This window comes from Polypterus senegalus, chromosome 9 (assembly GCF_016835505.1).
Source record: "Polypterus senegalus isolate Bchr_013 chromosome 9, ASM1683550v1, whole genome shotgun sequence".
NCBI lineage: Eukaryota > Metazoa > Chordata > Cladistia > Polypteriformes > Polypteridae > Polypterus > Polypterus senegalus.
Genome location: NC_053162.1, coordinates 45,466,142 through 45,477,700, shown reverse-complemented (window position 1 = coordinate 45,477,700; position 11,559 = coordinate 45,466,142). Strand labels below are relative to the sequence as shown.

At 36.4% G+C, this 11,559-nt stretch overlaps 1 protein-coding gene across 3 annotated transcripts in view; it reads left to right on the top strand.

Moving 5' to 3' along the window:
• The window catches only part of cnot1 (CCR4-NOT transcription complex, subunit 1), a 149,323-nt gene that overhangs the window by 111,669 nt on the left and 26,095 nt on the right, over positions 1-11,559 (top strand). For all 3 annotated transcript variants that reach the window (XM_039763056.1, XM_039763057.1, XM_039763055.1), the window contains exons 24-28: positions 2,112-2,252; positions 9,089-9,268; positions 9,402-9,518; positions 10,543-10,653; positions 10,748-10,825. In XM_039763056.1, coding sequence (XP_039618990.1) covers positions 2,112-2,252; positions 9,089-9,268; positions 9,402-9,518; positions 10,543-10,653; positions 10,748-10,825 — 627 coding nt within the window. The remainder of the gene's footprint in view (positions 1-2,111; positions 2,253-9,088; positions 9,269-9,401; positions 9,519-10,542; positions 10,654-10,747; positions 10,826-11,559) is intronic.

The following is an 11,559-nucleotide window of genomic DNA, read 5'->3' as shown; positions in this document are numbered from 1 at the left end:
TTATGCAGGCCACATGAGAATACCAGCTTGTTGAGGAGGGCCACACACATTATCAACTGTTATTACTTTAAACATGATATATATGTTTATAATAAAATTTATAGACCACATATTCAGGTTTTGTTTGATTTGTTAAACATGGAACGTACACACACTATAGCATGCTTTCAAACACAATCATCTGTTCCTGATTGTGTAAAACAAAAAACAAAGCAAATACATTTTAATCACTGAAAGTATTTTACTGTCTCTGCATCTTTGACAACTTAGTGGGAAGATACGTGTTTGAGCTTCAGCTAGTGCATTGAAGTCAGGTGTAATTCCAGATTTTGCTGTTCACAGTACAGCAGACAAATGGTCACCACTGAGAGAACATCTGTACCTGAATATGTTGAATTTCATTAGTGAAAATGTGTCTTCACATATGTATGTTGATCCATAGAGGACAAGCATTCTCTGAGCTAGTCATCTCAATTGTGGCAAATTCTCCGCTTTTGAGACCATTGTAGAATGTCCATAATGGCACTAACTTTTTGCCAGTAAAGTGTTTTGCCAGCAATGCATCAGACTGCAAGTCTAAGTTCAAGTTGTACCTCACAGGGGTACTGTCCACATTGCATATAAAATTACAGGACATGGTGAATATTTCGGTTTCCTTTTGGAAAACTTGCCATTCAGTGCTAGGAACTGCATATCTGTTAACACTAGAATTCCTGAAGCCTACGAAAAAGTCATCATGCCGAGCCAACTTAAATTCCTTCGCACCTCCTCATCAGGTGTGGCAGCCCAGATCGGTGTGATCATCCTTGTGCTCATCCAACAGTAAAACAAAATGTCTGTGATTTAATAACCCTAGCACACTGACAGTATTTATTATATCAACCACATGATTAATTTTCAACACTGATTTACTGTGCACTTCTTGATGAATAATATAAAAATGAGTTTTTGGGCTGGTTTAATCTTAACTACTTTTTCCAGCATCCTTTTTAAAAGTCCAAAATTTTTACCTGTCATATTAGAACCATCAGATGCGTCACCAACTAATTTTTCCTACTGCAGTCCTAACTTTTGCAAGCGTGTACCAACTTCAGCAAATGGATCCTTACCGGTTCTTATCCCTTTCACTGACTGTATATAATTTCAAAGTCTCTTGTTATTCCTTTCACAACAATCGGCAGCTTCACTGTGTCACGTACATCACAGCTCTCGGCCATGGAGAAATTGACGTTTTCCACCCGGTGTAATATCAGATCCTCTGCAGTTTCCTCAGTCTGTCTTGTTATGAGATTAACACCTGTTCTATAGACAGAGGATTGCCGCTGACTCCAATAGGCATTCTTTAGCAAATTCTCCATCAGAAAACAGTTTGCTTCTTTTTCTTTCTTTGCTTCTCTTAGGAGTTTAGGATTCGTTGAATCATTCATTTTCCACACCAACCTTTCATTTTTTTTACTGCTCATTTTTGTTGTGTTTCTTTATAAAATGTAGACAGAATTCAGATCAAGTTGTTGTCTTCCCTTATTCAATATAACATGAATAATTTTTGTATCACCTCTTTCTCTGATGTCTCCCGCAGTTTCCCTTTTTTATAACCCTACCTTTCTGATGCAGTCTTCCACAATTTCCCTTACATATCAATTTTGATTTGGTATCACAGATAGTTGTGATGCAGACTGACTCACCCAGGCAAATACTTGCCGTCCACACCTTCCACGGGCCATACAGAACAAGACCATATGCTGCATTTGTCCGCAAGCCGTATAATGCCCAGGTCTGCGCTAGAGGTATACTGCATATAGATAGAGTTCCAAACCGCTCCTTCAGATAATAACTTTCAGGTGAGAAATAGTATAGTACTTCAGTCCATTATGGTGCAAGTCCAGTCTTTTATAGGTGTTTTGTTATAACTATATATTTTAGTTATTTTGTTCTCCAAAACAATCTTTATCTTTAATTATATATTCCTAATTTGTATAAAAAGAGGAAATTGTGGTAATCGAGAATATGCTTGGGGGAATGGCATAACTGTTTAAGCAGTTATAATTTATGAAAACCTGAATAGAAAGATTACAGTGGACTAAATTTTGTTTATTGGTAATATCTTTCAGCCGTCTATTAATACAACCAATATTGACACACTGCTTGTAGCCACTGATCAAACGGAGAGGATTGTGGAGCCACCTGAAAATGTTCAGGAAAAAATAGCTTTCATCTTTAACAATCTTTCCCAGTCAAACATGACACAGAAGGTAAGGTTTTGTTAATGTTAGCTGATGTTTTGACAGTGGTAATGTAAAAGTTTAACCTTTTTGGGGGTCTGCAAATTTAGTGGGTTTTTTGGTTTTTCCCTTTCTATGTATTTTAATAGAATTTGCTCTTGTATACTTGCGTACACAGCTGGTTCTTGTTTATACATTTCTTAAATTGAACCATATCATATGAATATTTGGAATGACACAATACAAAGTTATTAATGAAAAGGAGAGTACTTTTTTTTTTTTTTATTGCTGTAGCATAACATTTTTTCACACGCAATTAGTAGGAGTATAATTATAATAGAGGTGGTTAGGTGACTGACAATGGAATACTTTCCTGACTATTTTAAAATACATGCAGTATTAGTGATGTCTATTAAAGTAGTGAGCAGTACTGCTCAATCTTCTGTCTTCTTACAGCAGCCAAGTTTGGCAACTGTGGTTCTGAAAGGCAGTTTCTGGCACAGATGGCAAGGCAAAACAAATATCCAGTCAGTTTTAAACTCATTTGTATTTGGAAGACTGTTAAGCTTGTTCAGAATGACAGATACAGCAAATATCAATGTCTAGACATTCTGAAATTTTAGCATTTATGAATGCAAAGAGTAGAATCTGGAAATATCTTTTTTTTATTGAATTGCTTTTATGGAAGAATAAAAATGAAGTTAAATTATTTGGTGGCACAAGCGTACACACATAGGGTATTACTTTTTTATATTTAACCAGTCATTTTTCAGAGAATGTGCAAAGGTGTTCCCCAGCTATTTAAATTAATTCCATTATCAATTAATAAAATCAACTGTTCCTGTAGGATTTCCCTGAAGGTTTCTTGATTACACGGCAGAGATGCTAATGGTGTGCAAACACCTGGTAAAAGATCTGATGAATCATATATTTTTGAAAGGGTAAACATCAATAAAGGGTTTAAACATTTAAAACGTCTTGAATATGAAAGTTGGTTATTATTAAGAAGAGATGAAAATATGGCAATGAACAAATTGCACAGAAGTAAGTTCTCACCCAAACATTGTACATTTTTTGAAAGACAAACTCTTCACATGGTTTTGTGAGCTTAGTATTTCAGAATTACAGTAAAACTAAAAATGCTTACTTCGGGCTTATCAGACTATTGCTTTCCAAACTTCTTTCATGGTGACCCCAAGAACATTTAAAATACTGCTTATCGCATACATACACATTTTATGTGTGTCGAAATTAAATGAAAACTTGTGCAATGCATATTTGTCGGGCATTCAATTTTGGCATGATTTATCATTCATAAATCAATAAATGTAGTGTGCCATATTGAAAAGCAATGGAGCACGTTTCTATATTAGTAAAAACTTGTTTGTTTTTTTATGTATTAGTTGCATAGGCTCGGAGTGAACTGTATCTAGAGAATTGAACTGTATGTAGAGAATCCTATATACAGTTAGGTCCATAAATATTTGGACAGACATCTTTTTTTTCCTAATTTTGGTTCTGTACATTACCACAATGAATTTTAAATGAAACAACTCAGATGCAATCTCAGCTTTAATTCAGTGGGTTCAACAAAACGATTGCATAAAAATGGGAGGCAACTAAAGCATTTTTTTAACACAATCCCTTCATTCCAGGGGCTCAAAAGTAATGGGACAAATTAAATAACTGGAAATAAAATGTTAATTTCTAATACTTGGTTAAAAACCCTTTGCTGTCAATAACGGCCTGAAGTCTTGAACTCCTGGACATCACCAGATGCTGGGTTTCCTCCTTTTTAATGCTCTGCCAGGCCTTTTCTGCAGTGGCTTTCAGTTGCTGTTTGTGGGCCTTTCTGTCTGAAGTTTAGTCTTCAACAAGTGAAATGCATGCTCAATTGGGTTAAGATCAGGTGACTGACTTGGCCATTGAAGAATTTTCCACTTCTTTGCTTTAATAAACTCCTGGGTTGCTTTGGCTGTATGTTTTGGGTCATTGTCCATCTGTATCATGAAACACCGCCCAATCAATTTGACTGCATTTAGCTGGATTTGAGCAGACAGTATGTCTCTGAACACCTCAGAATTAATTTGGCTGCTTCTGTCCTGTGTCACATCATCAATTAACACTAGTGTCCTAGTGCCACTGGCAGCCATCACACTGCCTCCACCATGTTTTACAAATGATGTGGTATGCTTTGGATGATGAGCTGTTTCACACCTTCTCCATACTTGCCATCATTCTGGTAGAGGTTGATCTTGGTTTCATCTGTCCAAAGAATATTTTTCCAGAACTGTGCTGGCTTTTTTTAGATGTTCTTTAGCAATGTCCAATCTAGCCTTTGTATTCTTGAGGCTTATGAGTGGCTTACACCTTGCAATGCACCGTCTGTATTTACTTTCATGCAGTCTTCTCTTTATGGTAGACTTGGATAACAATACGCCTACACCCTGGAGAGTGGTGTTCACTTGGTTGGCTGTTGTGAAGGGGTTTCTCTTCACCATGGAAATGATTCTGCGATCATCCACCACTGTTCTCTTCCATGGACGTCCAGGTCTTTTTGCATTGCTGATTTCACCAGTGCTTGCTTTCTATCTCGGATGTACCAAACTGTAGATTTTGCCACTCATAATATTGTAGCAATTTCTCGGATGGGTTTTTTCTATTTTCGCAGCTTAAGGATGGCTTCTTTCACCTGCATGGAGAGCTCCTTTGACCACATGTTGTCTGTTCACAACAAAATCTTCCACATGCAAGCACCACACCTCAAATCAACTCCAGGCCTTTTATCTGCCTAATTGATGATGACAGAACAAAAGACTTGCCCACACCTACTCATGAAATAGCCTTTGAGTCAATTGTCCAATTACTTTTGTGCCCCTGAAATGAAGGGGATTGTGTTTATATAAAAAAAAAAAAAGCTTTAGTTGCTTCACATTTTTATGCAATCGTTTCGTTCACCCCACTGAATTAAAGCTGAAAGTCTGCACTTCAACTGCATCTGACTTGTTTCATTTAAAATTCATTGTGGTAATGTACAGAACCAAAATTAGAATAAAGTTGTCTCTGTCCAAATATTTATGGACCTAACTGTATGTGAAAGATTATTCTCAAGTGTTTGTTTGGAGGCAGCAGTTGTTGCGTTTTTCTTCTAAGTGACTGTGTTTAAGCGCAGTGTATATTGCAAACACAGTGGGTATAGAAAGTAAAAATTAACACATTACTTTCTTGGCACCCCATGGTTTCACAGCCCCCAGTTTAAAAAATTCTGCAGTAAACATTAGCACTGGGTCAAATTGGCACCGTTCACCCAAACAAATAGTTTTACAATTCCATGCCTTTTCAGGTGAAGTTCAGTACTGTTGGGAGTTGTTGCTGTTCTTGCTCTAGGTTCAAGTAGAAGACTTACGTACTGTTTCTTTGTGCTTATGTGGTACTTTGTTCATGGTGTGCAGTGATGTAACCTTTCTAAGCTCATTTTTAAGCTCCTGCCATGTCCTCTGCAACTTCATACAAAAAGTATTACTTTTTCTGACACACTGAAGTTCCCTTATAAGTAGTAATGCTGCTTTCCAATCTTCAGAGAACAGTCTCAATCCTTGGCCTGAACCTGGCTTGACAGAATGGATCTTGGAAATACTTAGGGCATCCAGCTCCAAGAGAACACATAGTCTGTGTTTAGCTCCCCAAAAGAAAGAGAGTGGCTTGTCAGGTTTCAGAAAAAAGAGATGAATGTAGCTAGTTTTAAAGGAAGATATAACTCTGTGTGATTTGATCAACGTCCCTTCTGATTACAGAACCAGTGTCTCCTTAAAGGTGTGTTATATTGTTCATCACATACAGGCAGTTCAATTTGAATGTCCGTTTTGGCGTCTTGTCTGTCTGTCTTATCAGCTTAACTGTGATGTACACCTTTGTTATCAGATAAAGTGTTGGGCTGATACTGGTAGTGACTGCATTTCAGCCCATCACTAAGAAATGTAGGTTGGGAGGTGAGGTACAGCTGAAATTCTGCATCCCTGTTAAATCTGCTGCCTTAACAGGCTCTGTGTCACTAAATGCCTAGCAGAATGGACAGTGCTCACGTTGACCTACATTACTCTTGCCAGCTGCTCAATACCACGGTTGACTGCTACTCTGGCAGTACCAAAACAAGCAGGAGAAGGTATATAGTTTTACTGTTAATTTAAGGTTCCTTAATATGCCCAAAAAGAAGTGAATGAGTGTTATAACATAATACCAATACATCCTGGATAGATAGCAGTTGGTATTGTTAGAGGTCTAAACTTTCAATGTGTTTAGACTACAAGACTACTACTACTACACAAGAAGACTACTTTAGAGTAGTTTCGGCCTAATAAGCTGATTGGTCTCAGTTTCAGCATGGCCTCTGGTTGGATGAAATGGGGGATGCTCCAGGTCTTTGATCTGACATGATCTTTGTATGGATGGAAAGAGTTGACACTTTGGACTACTTGGTTAGCCTAAATTTATGCTAGTCTGGCAGCTCCTTGATATACATTTTGGAAAAGTAAACATCATAATGCAGTGCTCATTCCCCCATGTTTATAAATCATTCCCTTTGATCTGACCAGTCATGTTTAGGCACAAGTGAAACCTACATTTTCCCTGGCATGTTCTTAAATTTCTACCAATTCAGTGCCCCACTATAACCTAAAATCCACCTCCCAAGAGAGAATATATCCCTGTGCAGGTCTTGAAGGACCTAGGAATTCCCCATAAGCAACTAAAGACTGTTACTTGTGGGAAAATATGCCCTGGTTAGTCCAGTTTAGTGTGTTGTCACCATGACCATTACCAGACAAATGAAGTGAATAATGTGCTATAATAGAAAACATCAAGTTTATAGTGACTGGATGGCTTTATGCAAGTGTACTCCATTCCAAATCCCCACACATTTTTCCCCCGTGTGTTTGTATCCTACAACAACAACAACAACATTTATTTATATAGCACATTTTCATACAAACAGTAGCTCAAAGTGCTTTACATATTAAAGAATAGAAAAATGAAAGACATAATTATAAAAAATAAATCAACATTAACATCGAATAAGAGTAAGGTTCAATGGCCGGGGGGACAGAAAAACAAAAACTCCAGACGGCTGGAGAAAAAATAAAATCTGTAGGGATTCCAGACCATGATACCGCCCAGTCCCCTCTGGGCATTCTACCTAACATAAATGAAACAGTCCTCTTTGGATTTAGGGTTCTCACGGAAGGGCTTGATGATGATGATGGTCACGTAGACTTCTTCCTTTTAATCCGTCCATCATTGTTGGAGCATCATGAAGCTTTGAGTAGGTGGAGGTGGCGCAGGCCACCACCACAAAGAAACCGGAAAAAGAAACAGAAAAGAGAGTAGGGGTCAGTACCGATTTTAGAGCCACCATGAATAGTTGTTATGATGAATTGAACATACAGAGTATCAGGATTAAGTTAAATTACGATTAAAATGAAGTTATAAAAAGGCCATGTTAAAGTAATGTGTTTTCAGCAGTGTTTTAAAGTGCTCTACTGTATCAGCCTGGCGAATTCCTATTGGCAGGCTATTCCAGATTTTAGGTGCATAACAGCAGAAGGCCGCCTCACCACTTCTTTTAAGTTTTGTTCTTGGAATTCTAAGGAGACACTCATTTGAGGATCTGAGGTTACGATTTGGAATATAAGGTGTCAGACATTCCGATATATAAGATGGGGCTAGATTATTTAAGGCTTTATAAACCATAAGCAGAATTTTAAAGTCAATTCTGAATGACACAGGTAACCAGTGTAGTGACATCAAAACTGGAGTAATGTGTTCTGATTTTCTTTTCCTAGTTAGGATTCTAGCAGCTGCATTCTGCACTAGTTGCAAATGATTTATGTCTTTTTTGGGTAGTCCTGAGAGGAGTGCATTACAGTAATCTAGTTGACTGAAAACAAACGCGTGAATTAATTTCTCAGCATCTTTCAGTGATAAAAGAGGTCTAACTTTACTTATGTTTCTTAAGTGAAAAAATGCTGTCCTAATGATCTGATTAATATGTGATTTAAAATTCAGATTACAGTCAACAATCACCCCTAAGCTTTTTACCTCCGTCTTGACTTTTAATCCTAATGTATCCAGTTTATTTCTAATAGCCTCATTGTATCCATTATTGCTGATCACTAAAATTTCAGTTTTCTCTTTATTTAACTTGAGAAAATTACTATTCATCCATTCTGAGATACTAGTCAGACATTGTGTTAGTGAATCAATAGAATCGGGGTCATCAGGCGCTATTGATAAGTACAGCTGTGTGTCATCAGCATAGCTGCGGTAGCTCACGTTGTGCCCTGAGATAATCTGACCTAACGGAAGCATATAGATTGAGAATAACAGCGGACCCAGGATAGAGCCTTGTGGAACACCATATTGGATATCATGTGTCTTCGAGTTGTAATTCCCACAACTAACAAAATATTTTCTCCCTGTCAGGTAGGATTCAAACCAATTTAAGACACTGCCAGAGAGGCCCACCCATTGACTAAGGCGATTTCTAAGAATATTGTGATCAATGGTGTCAAATGCAGCACTCAGATCTAAGAGGATGAGAACAGATAAATGGCCTCTGTCTGCATTTACCCGCAAGTCATTTACTACTTTAACGAGTGCAGTTTCTGTGCTGTGATTTGTTCTAAAACCTGACTGAAATTTATCAAGATTATCCTAGTGTTATGAACCTAGTTCTAATCCGAGTTAATTGCTATAACATATCAATGGTGGGCTAAACATTTTTTGCACATATCTTCTGCTTGATAGCAGATAAAATCTAACTTCAGTGGAATGTATCAAACTTTTTATTTTCTAAAATTTTGTTTCTAAAGGTAGAAGAACTGAAGGAAACTGTTAAGGAGGAATTTATGCCTTGGGTATCCCAGTATCTTGTAATGAAGAGAGTCAGTATAGAACCAAACTTCCATAGCCTTTACTCCAATTTTTTGGATACATTAAAAAACCAAGAGTTTGTTAAAATGGTCCTTAATGAAACATACAGAAATATTAAGGTGAGATTTTTTGCTAATTCATTATGGTTTCTTTTAAGTTTGTTTTGCCTTGTAATAACCACCTCTTTACTTCATGTGTAGTCACTATGCAAGTATGCTGGAACTATTTACTTATTAGCTATGTGCTTTACAGGTTCTCCTCACATCCGACAAGGCTGCAGCCAACTTTTCTGACAGATCACTATTGAAAAATCTAGGACACTGGCTTGGGATGATTACACTGGCAAAGAATAAACCCATTCTTTACACGGTTTGTTGGCTAAATGTTTAATCTGTTTAGCATCTCTGTAAGCAGTACTACCAGTACCTTATTAAATTGAGTGATCTTTGCATAAATGGCTTAAAGAAAATAAAGTAAATGGTGTTTGTGTGTCCAAACAGTACTTATGAAACCCTTCATTTTTTGCTATAAAATAAATGTAGGTAATCTATACTATTCATGTAATGTGTATTTATATTTACCTTTCTTGGATGGGAGTTGAACTAGTCTAAGAAGTTTTGAGACTTTTGAGAGATTTTTGTTTCAAATTGGCATGCTAGCATTCATCTTGGTCATTTTGTTGTTTTGAGGCTATTATAAAATACTGCATCTCTCATAGAAGCTTACAGTGTGGTCTAGAGGAACACCAGTGCACACATGGAACAAGCTTGCTGCAGATGTTTATTTGTAACAGTACATTTTTTAACATGTGGTTAAGTTTCCCGATTATGTACATAGGCGCTTATCCAAACATTTCTAGAATGTTAGCAACAATCTTTTTTTCCTTGTAACCTTTCCTCTAGCGGTGTGATTCAAGCTTCGTTCACATGAGTACCAGTAGGTAGCTAAAGCTGCTTTTTTTTTTTTTACTACAAAATCTCTTATGATTTTTTTTTTCTATTAAACACATTTCTTAAATTTTGTATTCTTCTGTAGAGTTCTTGTGGTTTAAGTTTTAAGGGTCTTGTAGATATGAACTTGGTGCTTTATTAGCTATTGTTCCCAAACACCTTGGGGAAAATGCTCTTTCAGTCAGAATTAATTTAGGGAAAGTAAACTCATTACTTTTGTGAGTGTGTAACCACAAGTTTAAACAAAAAAAAATCTGTATTTAAATCAAACTTATGTAGCAGTTTTTGTAAAAAGCTTCTAAAAGGTATTATTTTTTATATACAAATACTGGTTTATTGATAAATGAAAAGCAAAGGAGGAACCAGTCATTCTATACATCTTTTTATATTGATTAGAACTTTTTTCCTCTTGAAAATGTTTTAACTCTTAATATCTTTCATAGGATTTAGAGGTTAAATCATTGCTGCTGGAAGCCTATGTTAAGGGACAGCAAGAGCTTCTGTATGTGGTTCCTTTTGTTGCCAAAGTCTTAGAATCCAGTGTGAGGAGTGTGGTAAGAAATTTTGTTTTACACAATGTCTTAATTAGTAGATTTTATATTGTTTTATGACTAGAAGATTGTATGAATGATTTCCTTATGATTTCAGATATTCAGGCCTCAGAACCCCTGGACAATGGCCATTATGAATGTTTTAGCAGAACTTCACCAAGAACATGATTTAAAGGTAATTGTGTATAGGAGCAGATTTTTCTTTCTCTCCCTCTCATGCTTACAAACTTTTAAAACTCGCCTGACTCAGAATGCAATGGCATTGCACTGCATCTCTAAAAAGCAGGATGGTGCACACTTTGTGGTGTTTGGATTCTGTAGCAAAAGTGAAGGAGAGCTCTAGGTTTGTACAAGTGTTTGTTTGTTTGTTTGTTTTAAATATAACTTCCTAGAGGAATAATTAGTTCTGTGAATGACAGGTGACAAGGCACAAGTTTAAACAGTAATGTCAGACATTTTCCAGTGCGATCTAGAAATAATTAGTTTCATAAATTGCTGAAATACCAAGGCTTTTGTTAAAGTATAAATGATTTTCCTTTATTAATTAACTATTTAGCCAAGAATAGCCATGGTTACAGTATTAATGCAATATTTTAGAACTACCTGTGCTGCCTGTCTAAGTCATGTTGAAATCTTAAGTAATCAACATAGACTCTAAAATTAATGTTTATAGTGTACTATCTGTTGTAATATGTCATTCCTACCAAATGTTTGATGTGTCATCTGTTTGAATGACAGACATATAAGCCAGATGTACAGACAATTACATAGGAAAACCTGCAAATTATCCTTTTACGTTGGATATTGATTTTAAAAAAAGGAATGAACTTTAACATATTTGGCAAGTTTCAGTTTTTTTGAGCTGACCTTGCAATATGCCCTTGTGGATTATGTATTTAAATTCTTGTG